The 20,795-nt window shown below is 39.4% G+C and overlaps 2 protein-coding genes across 2 annotated transcripts in view; one reads left to right on the top strand and one right to left on the bottom strand.

Moving 5' to 3' along the window:
* LOC140535569 (hemicentin-1-like) overlaps positions 1 to 20,795 on the top strand; it is a 195,170-nt gene that overhangs the window by 56,998 nt on the left and 117,377 nt on the right. The window lies entirely within an intron of this gene.
* LOC140536241 (sialoadhesin-like) overlaps positions 1 to 20,795 on the bottom strand; it is a 58,413-nt gene that overhangs the window by 14,302 nt on the left and 23,316 nt on the right. Inside the window, 13 exon segments of the mRNA XM_072657964.1 lie at positions 2,556 to 2,816; positions 2,901 to 3,158; positions 3,259 to 3,507; positions 3,669 to 4,013; positions 4,375 to 4,435; positions 4,704 to 4,740; positions 8,407 to 8,504; positions 8,624 to 8,710; positions 9,564 to 9,805; positions 10,797 to 10,801; positions 13,541 to 13,578; positions 18,917 to 19,137; positions 19,222 to 19,479. Coding sequence (XP_072514065.1) covers positions 2,556 to 2,816; positions 2,901 to 3,158; positions 3,259 to 3,507; positions 3,669 to 4,013; positions 4,375 to 4,435; positions 4,704 to 4,740; positions 8,407 to 8,504; positions 8,624 to 8,710; positions 9,564 to 9,805; positions 10,797 to 10,801; positions 13,541 to 13,578; positions 18,917 to 19,137; positions 19,222 to 19,479 — 2,160 coding nt within the window.

Here is a 20,795-nt window from a genome sequence, read left to right as displayed (position 1 = left end):
TTTAAGACCCATTATTGTAACAGCCACAGTCAGACACAACATTTGTGAACAGCGATGTCAGTCATGTCTAAGGTTGCCCAGCCTTTTATTTTCTGATCAGAGCAAACCCAGATTTTTTATCTTAATGTTTTTCCTATTCTTCAGATAACTTCCACCCATATCTAATACTAATACTATCAAACTATACCTGGTGTCCATAATGAGTTTGATGGTTCATTAAAACTCTTTTAAAGAAAGAAATGTTCTTACCATTCAGTTACGACACACAGCAGCAGCAAGCGAGAGACAGGGCTGGACTGTTAAACTGCATGTAGTTAACACTCCAACAACTGCAAGCTGCCGCCACTTACAGATAACACTAAGTTCAGTACATTGATGGTTCCTCTTACAGGACGTGTGACCTTTTTTTAACTGAACTGATGGACTAAGTTTATTTTATCTATCAGAGAAACTATGATGTCTTCATTTCCTCTGTCTGATTTCAGAGATGTTTGTGATGAGCTCCATGAAGACCACTGTGTGATTCTCCTCCTCTCCTGCTGCTGGATGAAGCAGTGATGATCACTGGTGGGATGTTCAGTGCTGATCTCAGTACAGTATCACCCAGCTGATGGTGTGCAGTGGAGACTAAGCAAGATCATGTCATCTGAAGAACAGAGTGAGATCTGGACATGATGTGTGAAGTCATTGTTATTCGCCCCTTTAGATCTTTCTTCTGAAACAAAACAATGTTGAACTGCAGCTCCAGCTCTATTACTGAATTACTAAACATTTCCCTTCTTCTGACTAATGAAATCTAAAGGTAAGAGCAAATAGTTCAATATTTCAGATTGTTTCATCCCACAAAGTTAATCTTTACAGAATCAGAGCCTGAACCATCAGAGTTTTCCACTCTGCAAATATTCACTTCAGAGAAGTAGCACCAAGAACCCAACCACAAAAACTGATAGTTTTACTGAGCACAAACACAAACCAATCAGAATGAAAATCCCACCCACAGAGAACACCGATAGGTCTATTTTTGTATTATTGCTGTACTGTCGTCTGCATTCAGGAGTCTGGGTAGTGTCTGTACTGTATTTTTAAGCAGTAGTGAGGTGTCATCACTGCTGGGACTGTCTCTGACTGCAGTTTGGGGACTGACAGGAGGAGGGCGCTGTTTATTTGCTGTGTGAAATTAGTGGCTTTAACTCATTGATCTGTGAAGCTGAGAGATTTGAGGAAATAACAGGTTTGGTACCTTATATAAGAAATGTGGGTCACCTGTGGGATTTCAGCAGGGATTCTCAATGATGGCAGGGACGGAAGATCCTTTCATGGAGGAGAAAACATTTGATTTATATCTCATAATGTTTAGATGGAAATAAATAATGAGTACAAAATTCAGCTTTTTTCATATTTATTAAAAAAAGACTTAGACAAAACGGTTTTCTTAATGCAGAATGTAGGAAATAAAGGGAGATGAAGAAAAACACTACAAAATATTTAAATATCCTGATTAACAAAAACATAATTATTGAATAATCACTAAAATAACAGTTCTATTACAGTTTGTCCTATTAAATTGTCTGTATAGCAACAATTTACTATGTAGAATAAATCACACTCTCTTTCTTTAATCAGTGCTATTTGACTGTTCCATAGATCACTGGAGGATCTTCCACTTTCTGAGTATGTGACCTAGAAAACAATAGAAACAAACATGAGACAACAGATCATGAACACCTGTCTTCTATACTGATTGTGAATCTACGCTCAGTTGTACTTATATATTTTCAGTCTGAATAATATATTTTATCTTGGATCTGCACGTGTGCTGATGTTATGACACAATCAATGTTATTCACTTAATGGTCATAATGTTTTGGGTAATTAGTGTAAAAAAAGTTTATTCTGGTGAAACTCACCCAGTCGCAGCAGCAGTGTGACGGTGGAATGTAACACTGGCATACTGAGGCTCCCCCTGTTGGTCACTGGTGTTCATAACAGGCCGAGTCCTGACTGTTGCATAGTGGACTTCATCATCAGGAGGTCCAGAGGCAGCATCAACTGCAGTCTCCACAGGTCTGGATCTGCTGGGTGTAGCATTGGCATACAGGATGTTGTCCTAAGGGAGACATTTATGATGTCTGTGGTTTCCAGAAGCAAAAATACATCGTGTGGAACTCTGAAATTGACTGCTGGCCATCTTACCTGAGTTAGTCCATCATGATCAGCTCTGGTGTCTCTCTTCCTCACCCTGGGATGACAGAACACAAACTGAACTCTGTCTCTTAATGGATTTACAATGCGCTCATTTTCTAGTGCAATAGAACTTCAATCATGTGGTCAGACAATGCCATACACTGAAGAAGCAATTTTTACTGAATTTCACTGACCTATAGATGCAAATTAAGACCATCAGCAGGAGAAGAAGAAGAAAACCCACTGCAGCGATCCAAACTTCAGACCTACTCTGGGCAGCTGAGGAAGAAGATTTTTAAGAAGAAGACACTTTACTGTGTAATTATTTAAGGCCTGGAACTATTTACTATTTACTATTATTCACCACCTACTCTGAACACTGATCCTCACACTTCCATTCTGAGCTCCAACTGCATTCAGAGCTTCACAGTAGTACAGTCCAGTGTGGTTAGCAGTGATGTTGATGATGCTGTAAGTGTGTCCAGATCCTACAGGTGAGCTTCCACCTTCTTTAAACCAGGTGTAGTTCTGCGAAGGTGGGTTTGCATCACTGCTGCAGGTCAGATTCATTGAACTGTCCTCCACTATTTCACCAGAGGGACTGATGGACACTGCGACATTCCTTGGAGAATCTACAGCAGATGAAAAAAAGTTCTTTGAGGATTTGATGTTTCCGGAAATCAAATAATCAAGTCAAAGACTGATAATCAACTTACACAGAACATTTAAATAGACAGCAGTGGAGTTTCTCTCTCCAAGTTCATTACGACTTTGGCATGTGTATCCTCCACTGTCCCCAGAGCTGATGTTGGGAATGCTGTACGTTTCTCCTTTTCCTACTGATGATGATCCTTTAAACCAGGTGTAGTTCTGCACAGGTGGGTTTGCATCACTGCTGCAGGTCAGAGTCACTGAACTGTCCTCCACTATTTCACCAGAGGGACTGATGGACACTGAGACGTTCTTTGGAGGATCTAGACACAGATATGTCTTTAGTGTTTCTTGCTAATATCTAATATCACTGTGTTGTTCAACCATTCCCAGAGTTTAGTGAAGAATGTGGACTTTACTCACATCTGACTCTGAGAGTTTGAGCAGTAGAGGGGAGATGTTCAGATCCTCTTACAGCACAGCTATACCTGCCTGCATCCTCACTGCTGACTGTCTGCAGGTGGAGCTGGTTGTTCTTGATGGTCTTTGTGGATAAAGGACGTCCATTTTTGAACCAGATGAATGTTGGCTCATTCAGACTGCAGGTGGTTTTACACGTCAGATCTGCTGATTGTCCCTCTGTAACTTCTCTAGGGGATTCCAGATGGAGCTCTGACACAGTGAGAGAAACATTCGATCAGGATAGAAAAGACATGAGGATTTTGTCAGTGGGTTGATTTCTTAATTAAAATTAGGACTATTATGAAAAATAAGCAAGAATATAAACAGTACTTCACATTCAAATAAAACCTCAATTTCCTCATTTTACTTACTTGTAATTTGTAGCTTAGTTCCAGGTTGACCAAACCATTTTTCGTTGTCCTCGTTTGTTGTGATTCTGAAGCAGTACTCATGTTCATCCTCCTTCGTTACATTACTCAGTTTGAGAGAGAAGTGTTTCTGTTCATTCATAAAATACTCGAACCTGCCTGAGAAATCTGATCTTGTCCTTATATCAGTCAAGTCCATACCCTGAACTGGATCTAGAATCCAGAATGTCTCTGTTACTTTAAGACGTTCTGGATGTGTGAAAGTACCATTCATAAACACTGTGAATCCTTTTAAAGCACAGATTTCCTGCTGGTTGTATTTCACACTCCACTTTGCTCCAGAAGCTCCTGAAACATATGATGCAGTAAAGATCTGATTACAGAGGCTGGAGCCCATCAGACAGTCAGAGTTACTGTATCTTACAGCTTCACCTCTCTCCTCTCTAACTCCAGCAGCTACTGAACAACACTGAGCTGATTCTGAGAGAAACCACAAAGAGAGAAGAGCTCTGAGAGTCTTGCAGCAGGGTGAGGGAGGGGGCCAGAGAGAAGCAGGAATCAGCAGCTCTGAACAGCTCTAGTTCTAGTCAAGAACAGCTTAATGATCAGTTAAGCAGTGTATCACTACAGTAATGATGAAAGAGGTTTGTGAGGGGTAATAAAGGGAGCTGGTGTAGTGATGGTGTTACAGAAGGATCTGCTGACTCACCCACAACCATGAGCAGAAACACCAGAGGAAGAGGAGGAGCCATACTGAGTGACTTCACAGCCTATAAAATATCAAGCAAGTAGAGGCTGTGTAAATACTTTTTTTTTTTGTTGTTGTTTTTTTTGTAAATTTGTTTTATCCGAAGATGATATTTTATATGTGATGCAGTTCATATATTATAAATATACAAGACATATTTACCCGGAATATTTGACGCTCACTAAAAACTAAAATGTTTTAAAATCAGTCTCTCACCTCTCTTTACTGAGGGCCATCTACAGCGTGGGAACAACAAGTGACAGCTCTGAGGTTTTAAAATGTTGAAGTACATGTGGTTCACTTTTTTTGTGGCATATCTTCGCCACACTGTGAGACATGAGAAGTTTTACATCAAGATTTACATTGCAGTACAATTAAACACTCCCATTTTACTGCATGTGTATATGTTTAAAAGTTGTGTTTAAAATATTTAATGTTGCCCCAGAATGGAGATCTGTGATTATCTTGGTATAAATTAATAATGTGGGCTATAGTAGGCTATACCATGCCATGCCACGAGGCTTAAAACCACCCAATTAAAGCAAACTTTCCAAAATCTTTTATAAACAAAATCTTTTATAAACAAAAACAAAATCTTTTACGAAACAATTACATATTAAATACTTTTGTTACATATACAGTCAAGTACAAGTATTTGGACAGTGACACTTTTGTTTTTACATTTTTCCTTCTGTACACCATCACAGGTAATTTAGTAATGAAGAGTGAAGAAATTAAGAAGTGGATGAAGTACTGACCTTTAGCTTTTATTCAAAATATTTAAAGATATTAAATTGCTATTTGTGAATTACAGCTAGTTTTACATTGTCCCACTTTACAACATCTAGGATGTGGGTGTTATATAATCAAAGTCTAAATAAGACATGCCTTCATAAATTCAGGATGCAATTACTGGTAACACTCAAGAACAAAAAGTCCATAAATTTAACAGCCTGATCAGTTCTGAAACAAGATTCTTAAGTAACGGTATAAGAATACAAATATCAGACCCACATTTTAACAGATCCTCAAGGAATTTACATGCCTAACACACTCCTTCTTTGCCCTCTCCGGCTTTGCCCATAGTAGGTAATGTGAAGCTCCCACACTTTATAGAAGTGGCCAGTCCTATGATACAATGACCATAGTAAACACTGATATGGGATTGAGTCCATTAATAACATTTACAAACCATTTAGAATTGCGCCTGGTTCACATCCCTGGTGGTGGATGACCTCCTACCTTGCAAATTTCAGCGATTACTCTGTTCCCAACACACCTGATCTGGCTAACCAGCTTAGTAACAAGCTTTTAATGAGTGAAAGATGGTTTGTTACAACAGGAAAACCCCTAAATCGTTCAGGGCAGGGTGTCCTCTAGGACCAGGGTTGGGAATCACTGACCTCACTCTTCATCCCAGCAGAGGGATGATAGGTGTGTATCCTGCACTTGGATACGTTAAGCAAACATCACCTAACATACCAGCTAGTTTAACAGTGAAATAGACAAAACATTAAAAATAGGCCACTTAGAGCACAACTGTGTTTATATCAGGTAACAGACATGGCAAAGGTCTCACCCTGTCATGATGATCTGGTATGACCTGAGGGATCAGGGGCTATAACGAAGGATTGCTTTGAAGCATAGAAATAACTGACAGTGAGAGCTAGCCACTATTGATGAAGTCCACATCTCCACACATACTGGAAACAGTGTCTTCAGTGACTTCTGTTATTTGCAACATCAGCTAAATCTAAAATGTATTACTGTGTCTGGCTTGCTCTTTATCAGTGCACTTGACTACCAGAGTGTTTCTCAATAGAAGTTTTATAGTAGACATTTCCACTAAAGACCAACAGCTCAACTCCACTTATTAACCTAGTAAATTTCCCCATTAATAAATAATAAATTCATCACTTATTAATTCTAGAAGCACAGAGAGTGTTTTCCTACCTTAATTAAGCGATGTTCATCTCCTGAACTCACAGATAAAATGCAGAGAATTGGAGGAGGATCTTCCAGTTTAAACTGGTAGAAGGCATGTGGTTGTGACTTCTGCTCCATTATCACTGACTACATCTTATGTTTTGCCTGATTACTCAGAATCTGTCTCATTAGCATGATCAGATAAGGCCAGACAGTTCCTGATTGGTTCTAAAAACACACTAAAGCTCATCCTCCCTTATGGGTCAGAGGTTGCTGATGATCATGTTCAGATTCTTCAATTATGAGAACTGAAAGCTGCATCTGTCAAACATGCTCTTCATTTTGTATTAAAAAGTTAATTTGGAGTTTAACCAGCCTGAGTCTTACTTGCAGTGAGAAACTGTATAGGTGGGAGGCTCAGGGGTACATGTATAACAACACTAAACCTGACTGAAGAACTTCATCAGACTCTAATCAGAAAGATCTCAGTTCTAGCAGAGCTTCACAGATCAGCATCTCACACATTTATATGTTCTCATTTAGGAAAAGAAGTCTTTTCACACATTTCAGTTGACGGCCTGTAAAACGTGTCAGTTCCTCTGTAGCTCTGAAATCAAGCCCAGCAGCAGCATCTTCTTACCATCAGTGAACTGGATGTAGAAGATCTAAACTCATTAAAGGTGAAATTATTACTTTATAAACATTTCCACCAAACCTGATGATCATTAAAGTCATATATCTGCTGTTATTGCTGTACTGTCGTCTTCATTCAGGAGTCTGGGTAGTGTCTGTACTGTCTCTATAAGCAGTACTGAGGTGTGACGTCATCACTGGTGGGACTGTCTCTGTCTGCAGTTTGGGGACTGACAGGAGGAGGGCGCTGTTCTTCATGTTTTCAGCATAGCATAAAGTATAAATTCAGGTTGAACCCAAGAGGAACAGCTCATTCAGACCCAACAGTTTAAAAAGATCCTGCAGAAACTCACACATCAGAAATGTGGAGAAAAATAATATTAAGAAGTAATAACAAATGAATACAATAAAATTTCATAAAACAATAAATAACATCAATATGTAATAATAATAATAATAATAATAATAATAAAATAAAGATCTGTCATTTCCATGGTCTTGTAAAACATCCATTCAAAATCCAACTTTATTAAAAGAAGTTAGTAAAATAATTGATTAACAGACCTGAAAAATATATAAAAATAATCATAAAAGACAATTTTAGTTTTGCATTACTGCATTAATCAGAGCAGTCTTTTTCCTCAGTACTTTTAAGGCCTTTCTCATCAATTCATTGTACGATCTGACCTCTTTCTGATTAACTAACTAACTGGTGTCTCTGGTTCGTCTCCTTTTCTGACAGAGTGGTGGATTCAGGTCTCAAAGACATGTTGGACCCTACATTAGGACACCTGGGCTGTAGTGGTCTTCATTTATGACCACTCTGAGGACTGAGCTTTCACACGTTTCCAGAAAAGGAGGTTTCGTAACTGAGTAAACCTGCATTCCTGCTCGTTCTACAGACTGCCTTCACTGAACTATACTGAAGCTCACACACCTTAAATTCTAATACACTGCAAAAATAATATGATATCTTAGCAAGAGAACTCCACCTAAATCTAGTCTAAACATCTGATATTTATCATTTTACATTGTTTTAAGATTATTATAGGATTATTCAACTTAACTTTACTAAATTATTTTACACACTTTAAGACATTTTATCTACTGGAAATATTTTATTTTACTGGCAGATCATTTTGCTGGTTTCAAGCTTTATTTCTTGACCAAATCTTAGATAGCTTTTATTTCTGGAATTAAGCACATTTTTATGACAATAAAATAAGATCCTGTTAGTAGATAAAATCACTTAAAACAAGTAAACATGAGTTAATAGAAGAAAATATTATAATATTACTACAACAATCTCACATCTAAATCTCTCTCTCTGCTGCAGATGTGATCAATATTCAGGCTCAGTGTTGGATTCTCTTAGACTGAAAAAAAGATGGCCTGGACTGAAGGTTCAGAGATGAGTAGGTGTCGTCAGTGGACCTGGACTGAGGGTTTAGAGCTGTGTAGATGTCGTCAGTGGACCTGGACTGAGAGTTCAGAGCTGTGTAGGTGTCGTCAGTGGACCTGGACTGACCAGCCTGTGTGAGGTAAAAACAGAATGAAGCAGAAAATGAGAAGAAATGAAGATCTCCATCGTCTTTGGAGCATTAGGAACTCTTTAGAGATCTAGAGGGAGGGATTAAGAAGAGACACTCACTGAGAGAGTGTGGTACACCTCATCAGAGGACCTCGCTGTGAGCTGAAGAGCTGTGTACGTGTCATCTTCAGCAGTAGGGTCAGCTTTCTGTTCAGGGGACGGTTAGAGAAGGTGAAGTGATCAGACTGAAGGAGTTCATTATCTACACTCATCAAACAGGTTCACTGTAAACACTTTTACTGAAGGAGGTCAATCATTCTGATCACGACTGACTGACTGTAAACAGAAGCTCTGCAGGTCAGCTCTTAGAACAGCACCTTGGACATCTCACCTTTCCACATCTACATCCCACAAACCTTACAGGTACACTGCCATCTAAAGGATATAGTGTGGTATTACAGTGGTTTACAAAGGTAGTGTTTTAATTCTTCTGCTGGAGACCCACTGACCTGCACCTTCTCTAGAATCCCCGGACCCAACACATCTGATCCAGCTCATGAAGTAGAGACCTGGATCCGGATGTGTTACATCATAGGATGATGAGGCTGTGCAGGGCAGTGGATCCACAGGAACAGCACTAAGAAACAATGCTGTACAGGAAATTACTGCCACCTTCTGGTGACCCTCATTATTGTATGTATTTATTAATGATGTGGTAAATTTACCTGATTTGGTGCAGTGCCTTCATTTCCAACAGCTCTCTTCTTCATCCTGTGATTAAGGTACACCAAATAAAACCATATTAGATTTACTATATGTGAATTATGAATGTTTTGGTTTACTGAGAGAAGAGTTAGAGCTGAACTGTACTGACCTGTAGATGCAAAATAAGACCATCAGCAGGAGAAGTAGAAGAAAACCCACTGCAGTGATCCAAACTGCATACCTACTCTGAGCTGCTGAGGAAGAAGATCATCTTCATCACTTTACTGCGTAATTATTTAAAGACTGGAACTATTTACACTATTATTCACCACCTACTCTGAACACTGATCCTCACACTTCCATTCTGAGCTCCAACTGCATTCAGAGCTTCACAATAGTACAGTCCAGTGTGGTCAGCAGTGATGTTGATGAGGCTGTAAGTGTGTCCAGATCCTACAGGTGAGCTTCCACCTTCTTTAAACCAGGTGTAGTTCTGCACAGGTGGGTTTGCATCACTGCTGCAGGTCAGATTCACTGAACTGTCCTCCAATATTCCACCAGAAGGACTGATGGACACTGAGACACTCTTTGGAGGATCTAGAGACAGATATGACTTTAGTGTGTCTTGCTAATATCTAATATCACTGTGTAGTTCAACCATTCCCAGAGTTTAGTGAAGAATGTGGACTTTACTCACATCTGACTCTGAGAGTTTGAGCAGTAGAGGGGAGATGTTCAGATCCTCTTACAGCACAGCTATACCTGCCTGCATCCTCACTGCTGACTGTCTGCAGGCGGAGCTGGTTGTTCTTGATGGTCTTTGTGGTTAAAGGACGTCCATTTTTGTACCAGATGAATGTTGGATCAGTCAGACTGCAGGTGGTTTTACACGTCAGAACTGCTGTTCGTCCCTCAGTCACTTCTCCTGGAGATTCCACATGGAGCTCTAAGACAGGAAGATCTTTAAAGAAATGTCCAAAGTTGCTAGACATTCATGTGCAAAGTGCCATATTCTCTCTCTCTCTCTTGCGCTCTCACACACACTCACACACACTCACACACACACACACACACACACACACACACACACACACACACAAAGAGAAATATTTAAGAGGTTAATATGAAGAGCAGCATGGACAAACAGATGCAACAATCAATCAGTTAGTGTTCTCAAAAATGTCGAAGACAAGATGATATGAAAATGTACCTGTTACATTGAGTTTAACTCCAGGTTGTCCCAACCATTTGACTTTCTCTTCCTCTGTTGTGATTCTAAATCCGTAATCATGTTCATCCTTCTTCATTACATTACTCAATTTGAGGGAGAAGTGTTTCTGTTCATCAGTTGAACACTGGACCCTGCCTGAGTAATTGGCGTCTTGACTTAGATTAGTCGGCTCCACACACGGATCTGGGATTATGATAAAAAATGTTTTGAGACCTTTAAGACCTTCTGGATGTGAAAAAGATCCGTTCATAAACACTGTGGATCCATTTAAAGCACAGATTTCCTGCTGGTTGTAGTTTACACTCCACTCTGCTCCAGAAGCTCCTGAAACATATGATGCAGTAAAGATCTGATTACAGAGGCTGGAGCCCATCAGACAGTCAGAGTTACTGTAGCTTACAGCTTCACCTCTCTCCTCTCTAACTCCAGCAGCTACTGAACAACACTGAGCTGATTCTGAGAGAAACCACAAAGAGAGAAGAGCTCTGAGAGTCTTGAAGCAGGGTGAGGGAGGGGGTTGGAGAGAAGCAGGAATCAGCAGCTCTGAACAGCTCTAGTTCTAGTCAAGAACAGCTTAATGATCAGTTCAGCAGTGTATCACTACAGTAATGATGAAAGAGGTTTGTGAGGGGAAACAAAGGGAGCTGGTGTAGTGATGGTGTTACAGTAGGATCTGCTGACTCACCCACAACCATGAGCAGAAACACCAGAGGAAGAGGAGGAGCCATTCTCAGTGACTTCACAGCCTATAAAATATCAAACAAGTAGAGGCTGTGTAAATACTTTTTTTTTTGTATGTTTTTTTTTTTTTTTGTAAATTTGTTTTATCAGAAGATGATATTTTATGTGATGCAGTTCATATATTATAAATATACAAGACATATTTACCCGGAATATTTGACTCTCACGAAAAACTAAAATGTTTTAAAATGAGTCTCTCACCTCTCTTTACTGAGGGCCATCTACAGTGTGGAAACAACAAGTGACAGCTCTGAGGTTTTAAAATGTTGAAGTACATGTGGTTCACTTTTTTTGTGGCATATCTTCGCCACACTGTGAGACATGAGAAGTCAATCTGAGTGACATCAACAAGCACACTTGAGCACATATTTATATACTATGCCATGCCACGAGGCTAAAAACCACCCAATTAAAGCAAACATTCCAAAATCCTTTATAAACAAAATGCGAAACAATTACATATTAAATACTTTTGTTACATATACAGTCAAGTACAAGTATTTGGACAGTGACACTTTTATTTTTACATTTTTGCTTCTGTACACCATCACAGGGGATTTAGTAATGAAGAATAAAATAATTAAGAAATATTTGTAAGTACTGATCTTTAGCTTTTATTTAAGATATTTAAAGATATTAAATTGCTATTTGTGAATTACAGCTAGTTTTACATTGTCCCACTTTACAACATCTAGGATGTGGGTGTTATATTATCAAAGTCTAATTAAGACATGCCTTTATAAACATAAATGCAGAGGCTTTACTTCAGAATGTAAATACTGGTAACACTCAAGAACAAAAAGTCCATATGTCTAACAGCCTGATCAGATCTGGAACAAGATTCTTAAGTAACGGTATAAGAATACAAATATCAGACCCACATTTTAACAGATCCTCAAGGAATTTACACGCCTAACACCCGCCTTCTTTGCCCTCTCCGGCTTTGCCCATAGTAGGTAATGTGAAGATCCCACACTTTATAAAAGTGGCCAGTCCTATGATACAATGTCCATAGTAAACACTGATATGGGATTAAGTCCATTAATAACATTTACAAACCATTTAAAATTGGGACTGGTTCACAACCCTGGTGGTGGATGACCTCCTGCCCTGCATATTTTAGTGACTATTCTGTTCCCAACACACCTGATCTGGCTAATCAGCTTAATGACAAGCTTTTAATGAGTGAAAGATGGTTTGTTACAACAGGAAAATCCCTAAATCGTTCAGGGCAGGGTGTCCTTCAGGACCAGGGTTCGGAATTACTGACCTCACTCTTCATCCCAGCAGAGGGATGATAGGTGTGTATCCTGCACTTGGATACGTTAAGCAAACATCACTAAACATACCAGCTAGTTTAACAGTGAAATAGACAAAACATTAAAAATAGGTCACTTAGAGCACAATTACAGTATTTATAACAGGGAACAGACATGGCAAAGTTCTTACCCTGTCATGATGATCTGGTATGACCTGAGGGATCAGGGGCTATAACGGAGGATTGCTTTGAAGCATAGAAATAACTGACAGTGAGAGCTAGCCACTATTGATGAAGTCCACATCTCCACACATACTGGAAACAGTGTCTTCAGTGACTTCTGTTATTTGCAACATCAGCTAAATCTAAAATGTATTACTGTGTCTGGCTTGCTCTTTATCAGTGCACTTGACTACCAGAGTGTCTCTCAATAGAAGTTTTATAGTAGACATTTCCACTAGAGACCAACAGCTCAACTCCACTTATTAACCTAGTAAATTTCCCCATTAATAAATAATAAATTCATCACTTATTAATTCTAGAAGCACAGAGAGTGTTTTCCTACCTTAATTAAGCGATGTTCATCTCCTGAACTCACAGACAAAATGCAGAGAATTGGAGGAGGATCTTCCAGTTTAAACTTGTAGAAGGCATGTGGTTGTGACTTCTGCTCCATTATCACTGACTACATCTTATTTTTTGCCTGATTACTCAGAATCTGTCTCATTAGCATGATCAGATAAGGCCAGACAGTTCCTTATTGGTTCTAAAAACACACTAAAGCTCATCCTCCCTTATGGGTCAGAGGTTGCTGATGATCATGTTCAGATTCCTCAATTATGAGAATTGAAAGCTGCATCTGTCAAACATGCCATTCTTTTTTTTTTATTAAAAAGTTAATTTGGAGTTTGACCAGCCTGAATCTTACTTGCAGTGAGAAACTGTATAGGTGGGAAGCTCAGGGGTACATGTATAACAACACTAAACCTGACTAAAGAACATCATCAGACTCTAATCAGAAAGATCTCAGTTCTAGCAGAGCTTCACAGATCAGCATCTCACACATTTATATGTTCTCATTTAGGAAAAGAAGTCTTTTCACACATTTCAGTTGACGGCCTGTGAAACGTGTCAGTTCCTCTGTAGCTCTGAAATCAAGCCCAGCAGCAGCATCTTCTTACCATCAGTGAACTGGATGTAGAAGATCTAAACTCATTAAAGGTGAAATTATTACTTTATAAACATTTCCACCAAACCTGATGATCATTAAAGTCATATATCTGCTGTTATTGCTGTACTGTCGTCCTCATTCAGGGGTCTGGGTAGTGTCTGTACTGTCTCTATAAGCAGTACTGAGGTGTGACGTTATCACTGCTGGGACTGTCTCTGTCTGCAGTTTGGGGACTGACAGGAGGAGGGCGCTCTTCTTCATGTTTTCTGCATAGCATAAAGTATAAATTCAGGTTGAACCCAAGAGGAACAGCTCATTCAGACCCAACAGCTTAAAAAGATCCTGCAGAACCTCACATAAGTTTATATCAGAAATGTGGAGAAAAATAATATTAAGAATTAATAACAAATGAATACAATAAAATTTAATAAAACAACAAATAAAAACAACAACAACAACAACAATAATAATAATAATAATAATAACAATACTACTACTACTACTACTGCTACTACTACTACTACTACTAATAATAATAATAATAATGATAATAATAACAATAATAGAAAGATCTGTCATTTCCATGGTCTTGTAAACATCAATTCAAAAATCCAACTTTATTAAAAGAAGTTAGTAAAATAATTGATTATTTTTATAAATTTTTCAGATCTGTTAATTCTGAAATTATTTTTCCATCACTGCATTAATCAGAGCAGTCTGTTTCCTCAGTACTTTTAAGGCTTTCTCATTAATTCTTCACACTCTCTGATCTTTCTCTGATTAACTCTTTAGGTCTTTTGAACAAGGACCTGATTGGAAACCATCTAATACCATACCCAGTCTACACATCTGACCATAGAACACAACTGGCTTCTCTGCTTGGTCTCTTTTCTGACAGAGTGGTGGATTCAGGTCTCAAAGACATGTTGTACCCTACATTAGGACACCTGGGCTGTAGTGGTCTTCATTTAAGACCACTCTGAGGACTCAGCTTTCACACGTTTCCAGAAAAGGAGGTTTCGTAACTAAGTAAACCTGCATTTCTGCTCCTTCTACAGACTGCCTTCACTGACTGACCTTCACTCTACTCATAAGATGGGGTTATACTATACTGAAGCACCTTAAATTCTAATACACTGCAAAAATTATATGATATCTATCTATCTCCTCCTAAATCTAGTCTAAACATCTGATATTTATCAATTTACATTGTTTTAAGATTATTATAGGACTATTCAACTTAACTTTACTAAATTATTTTACATGTTTTAAGTCATTTTATCTACTGGAAGTATTTTATTTTACTGGCAGATTATTCCGCTGGTTTCGAACTTTATTTCTTGACCAAAGCTGAGATTTATGGAGAATTAAAAAATTATTTATGACAATAAGATAAAATCACTTAAAACAAGTAAACATGAGTTAATAAAAGGTAATATAATACTATTACTACAATAATCTCACATCTAAATCTCTCTCTCTTCTGCAGATGTGATCAATATCCAGGCTCAGTGTTGGATTCTCACAGACTGAAAAAAAGATGGCTGAAAAAAAAACAAAAAACTGAGGGTTCAGAGCTGTGTAGGTGTCGTCAGTGGACCTGGACTGAGGGTTCAGAGCTGTGTAGGTGTCGTCAGTGGACCTGGACTGAGGGTTCAGAGCTGTGTAGGTGTCGTCAGTGGACCTGGACTGAGGGTTCAGAGCTGTGTAGGTGTCGTCAGTGGTCCTGGACTGAGGGTTCAGAGCTGTGTAGGTGTCGTCAGTGGACCTGGACTGAGGGTTCAGAGCTGTGTAGGTGTCGTCAGTGGCCCTGGACTGAGGGTTCAGAGCTGTGTAGGTGTCGTCAGTGGACCTGGACTGACCAGCCTGTGTGGGGTAAAGACAGAATGAGAAGAAATGAAGATCTCCAATGTGGAGCATTAGGAACTCTTTAGAGATCTAGAGGGAGGGTTTAAAAAGAGACACTCACTGAGAGAGTGTGGTACACATCATCAGAGGACCTCGCTGTGAGCTGAAGAGCTGTGTACGTGTCATCTTCAGCAGTAGGGTCAGCTTTCTGTTCAGGGGACGGTTAGAGAAGGTGAAGTGATCAGACTGAAGGAGTTCATTATCTACACTCATCAAACAGGTTCACTGTAAACACTTTTACTGAAGGAGGTCAATCATTCTGATCACGACTGACTGACTGTAAACAGAAGCTCTGCAGGTCATCTCTTAGAACAGGACCTTGGACATCTCACCTTTCCACATCTACATCCCACAAACCTTACAGGTACACTGCCATCTAGAGGATATAGTGTGGTATTACAGTGGTTTACAAAGACAGGGTTTTAATTCTTCTGCTGGAGACCCACTTAACTGCACCTTCTCTAGTATCCCCTGACCCAACACATCTGATCCAGCTCATGAAGTAGAAACCTTGATCAAATGTGTTACTTCATAGGATAGGTGAAGCTGTGCAGGACATTGGATCCCAAGAAACAGTGCTAAGAAACACTGGTGTAAAGGAAAATACCATTGTTGTTTATTTATCATTATTGTATGTATTTATTAATGATGTGGTAAACGTACCTGATTTGGTGCAGTGCCTTCATTTCCAACAGCTCTCTTCTTCATCCTGTGATGAAGAGCTTTACTTCTCTCCTCTCTAAGCCCAGCAGCTATTGAACAACACTGAGCTGATTCTGAGAGAAACCACAAAGAGGGTGAGGGAGGGGGTCGGAGAGAAGCAGGAATCAGCAGCTCTGAACAGCTCTAGTTCTAGTCAAGAACAGCTTGATGATCAGTGTGTTAAAAAACTTCCATAACTATGCTTTAATTGCATAGTTATGCACATTTTATTACACAATTAGTTGTTTTTATATCATTTATACTACCTTTAAGATTTATGATTTCCTCAAAAAGCAAAGAAGAATCTGATGTTGAAAGAAATGTTGGGCTGGACTGTTAAACTGCATGTAGTTAACACTCCAACAACTGCAAGCTGCCGCCACTTACAGATAACACTAAGCTCAGTACATTGATGGTTCCTCTTAAAGGACGTGTGACCTTTTTTTAACTGAACTGATGGACTAAGTTTATTTTATCTATCAGAGAAACTATGATGTCTTCATTTCCTCTGTCTGATTTCAGAGATGTTTGTGATGAGCTCCATGAAGACCACTGTCTGTTTCTCCTCCTCTCCTGCTGCTGGATGAAGCAGTGATCACTGGTGGGTTGTTCAGTGCTGATCTCAGTACAGTATCACCCAGCTGATGGTGTGCAGTGAAGACTAAGCATGACCATGTCATCTGAAGAACAGAGTGAGATCTGGACGTGATGTGTGAAGTCACTGTTATTTGTCCCTTTAGATCTTTCTTCTGAAACATAAAAACGTTGAACTGCAGCTCCAGCTCTATTACTGAATTACTAAACATTTCCCTTCTTCTGACTAATGAAATCTAAAGGTAGGAGCAAAAAGTTCAATATTCCAGATTGTTTCATCCCACAAGGTTAATCTTTACAGAAGCATCAGAGCCTGAACCATCAGAGTTTTCCACTCTGCAAAAATTCACTTCAGAGAAGTAGCACCAAGAACCCAACCACAAAACTGATAGTTCTACTGAGCACAAACACAAACCAATCAGAATGAAAATCCCACCAAAGAGAACACCGATAGGTCTATTTTTGTATTATTGCTGTACTGTTGTCTGCATTCAGGAGTCTGGGTAGTGTCTGTACTGTCTCTTTAAGCAGTAGTGAGGTGTGGTGTCATCACTGCTGGGACTGTCTCTGACTGCAGTTTGGGGACTGACAGGAGGAGGGCGCTGTTTATTTGCTGTGTGAAATTAGTGGCTTTAACTCATTGATCTGTGAAGCTGAGAGATTTGAGGAAAGAACAGGTTTGGTACCTTATATAAGACTTGTGGGTCACCTGTGGGATTTCAGCAGGGTTTCTCAATGATAGCAGGGACGGAAGATCCTTTCATGGAGGAGAAAACGTTTGATTTATATCTCATAATGTTTAGACAGATATAAATAATGAGTACAAAATTCAGCTATTTTCATATTTATTAAAAAAAGACTCAGACAAAAAACAGTTTTCTTAATGCAGAATGTAGGAAATAAAGGGAGATAAGGAGAAAAACACTACAATATATTTAAATATCCTGATTAACAAAAACTAATCTAGTGATGATTCAGATGCTGAATTTCAATAAACTGTAGAAAAGAGTAAAATTAATGAAAGTTAGGCTTCATTTGCAAGCGATCAAACCTATCTATAAATCTATTGATCTATCTGTCTGTCTGTCAGACTATCTATCTATCTATCTATCTATCTCTTTCTTTAATCAGTGCTATTTGACTGTTCCATAGATCACTGGAGGATCTTCCACTTTCTGAGTATGTGACCTAGAAAACAATAGAAACAAACATGAGACAACAGATCATGAACACCTGTCTTCTATACTGATTGTGAATCTACGCTCAGTTGTACTTATATATTTTCAGTCTGAATAATATATTTTATCTTGGATCTGCACGTGTGCTGATGTTATGACACAATCAATGTTATTCACTTAATGGTCATAATGTTTTGGGTAATTAGTGTAAAAAAAGTTTATTCTGGTGAAACTCACCCAGTTGCAGCAGCAGTGTGACGGTGGAATGTAACACTGGCATACTGAGGCTCCCCCTGTTGGTCACTGGTGTTCATAACAGGCCGAGTCCTGACTGTTGCATAGTGGACTTCATCATCAGGAGGTCCAGAGGCAGCATCAACTGCAGTCTCCACAGGTCTGGATCTGCTGGGTGTAGCATTGGCATACAGGATGTTGTCCTAAGGGAGACATTTATGATGTCTGTGGTTTCCAGAAGCAAAAATACATCGTGTGGAACTCTGAAATTGACTGCTGGCCATCTTACCTGAGTTAGTCCATCATGATCAGCTCTGGTGTCTCTCTTCCTCACCCTGGGATGACAGAACACAAACTGAACTCTGTCTCTTAATGGATTTACAATGCGTTCATTTTCTAGTGCAATAGAACTTCAATCATGTGGTCAGACAATGCCATACACTGAAGAAGCAATTTTTACTGAATTTCACTGACCTATAGATGCAAATTAAGACCATCAGCAGGAGAAGAAGAAGAAAACCCACTGCAGCGATCCAAACTTCAGACCTACTCTGGGCAGCTGAGGAAGAAGATTTTTAAGAAGAAGACACTTTACTGTGTAATTATTTAAGGCCTGGAACTATTTACTATTTACTATTATTCACCACCTACTCTGAACACTGATCCTCACACTTCCATTCTGAGCTCCAACTGCATTCAGAGCTTCACAGTAGTACAGTCCAGTGTGGTTAGCAGTGATGTTGATGATGCTGTAAGTGTGTCCAGATCCTACAGGTGAGCTTCCACCTTCTTTAAACCAGGTGTAGTTCTGCGAAGGTGGGTTTGCATCACTGCTGCAGGTCAGATTCATTGAACTGTCCTCCACTATTTCACCAGAGGGACTGATGGACACTGCGACATTCCTTGGAGAATCTACAGCAGATGAAAAAAAGTTCTTTGAGGATTTGATGTTTCCGGAAATCAAATAATCAAGTCAAAGACTGATAATCAACTTACACAGAACATTTAAATAGACAGCAGTGGAGTTTCTCTCTCCAAGTTCATTACGACTTTGGCATGTGTATCCTCCACTGTCCCCAGAGCTGATGTTGGGAATGCTGTACGTTTCTCCTTTTCCTACTGATGATGATCCTTTAAACCAGGTGTAGTTCTGCACAGGTGGGTTTGCATCACTGCTGCAGGTCAGAGTCACTGAACTGTCCTCCACTATTTCACCAGAGGGACTGATGGACACTGAGACGTTCTTTGGAGGATCTAGACACAGATATGTCTTTAGTGTTTCTTGCTAATATCTAATATCACTGTGTTGTTCAACCATTCCCAGAGTTTAGTGAAGAATGTGGACTTTACTCACATCTGACTCTGAGAGTTTGAGCAGTAGAGGGGAGATGTTCAGATCCTCTTACAGCACAGCTATAACTGCCTGCATCCTCACTGCTGACTGTCTGCAGGTGGAGCTGGTTGTTATTGATGGTCTTTGTGGATAAAGGACGTCCATTTTTGAACCAGATGAATGTTGGATCATTCAGACTGCAGGTGGTTTTACACGTCAGATCTGCTGATTGTCCCTCTGTAACTTCTCTAGGGGATTCCAGATGGAGCTCTGACACAGTGAGAGAAACATTCGATCAGGATAGAAAAGACATGAGGATTTTGTCAGTGGGTTGATTTCTTTATTTAAAATTAGGACTATTATGAAAAATAAGCAAGAATATAAACAGTACTTCACATTCAAATAAAACCTCAAATTCCTCATTTTACTTACTTGTAATTTGTAGCTTAGTTCCAGGTTGACCAAACCATTTTTCGTTGTCCTCGTTTGTTGTGATTCTGAAGCAGTACTCATGTTCATCCTCCTTCGTTACATTACTCAGTTTGAGGGAGAAGTGTTTCTGTTCATTCATAAAATACTCGAACCTCCCTGAGAAATTTGATCTTGTCCTTATATCAGTCAAGTCCATACCCTGAACTGGATCTAGAATCCAGAATGTCTCTGTTACTTTAAGACGTTCTGGATGTGTGAAAGTACCATTCATAAACACTGTGGATCCGTTTAAAGCACAGATTTCCTGCTGGTTGTATTTCACACTCCACTCTGCTCCAGAAGCTCCTGAAACATATGATGCAGTAAAGATCTGATTACAGAGGCTGGAGCCCATCAGACAGTCAGAGTTACTGTATCTTACAGCTTCACCTCTCTCCTCTCTAACTCCAGCAGCTACTGAACAACACTGAGCTGATTCTGAGAGAAACCACAAAGAGAGAAGAGCTCTGAGAGTCTTGCAGCAGGGTGAGGGAGGGGGCCGGAGAGAAGCAGGAATCAGCAGCTCTGAACAGCTCTAGTTCTAGTCAAGAACAGCTTAATGATCAGTTAAGCAGTGTATCACTACAGTAATGATGAAAGAGGTTTGTGAGGGGTAATAAAGGGAGCTGGTGTAGTGATGGTGTTACAGTAGGATCTGCTGACTCACCCACAACTATGAGCAGAAACACCAGAGGAAGAGGAGGAGCCATACTGAGTGACTTCACAGCCTATAAAATATCAAGCAAGTAGAGGCTGTGTAAATACT

The sequence above is a fragment of the Salminus brasiliensis genome, chromosome 15, assembly GCF_030463535.1.
Source record: "Salminus brasiliensis chromosome 15, fSalBra1.hap2, whole genome shotgun sequence".
Classification (NCBI taxonomy): domain Eukaryota; kingdom Metazoa; phylum Chordata; class Actinopteri; order Characiformes; family Bryconidae; genus Salminus; species Salminus brasiliensis.
Note: the sequence above shows the minus strand (reverse complement) of the source record. Positions and strands in the feature narration are given on the sequence as shown.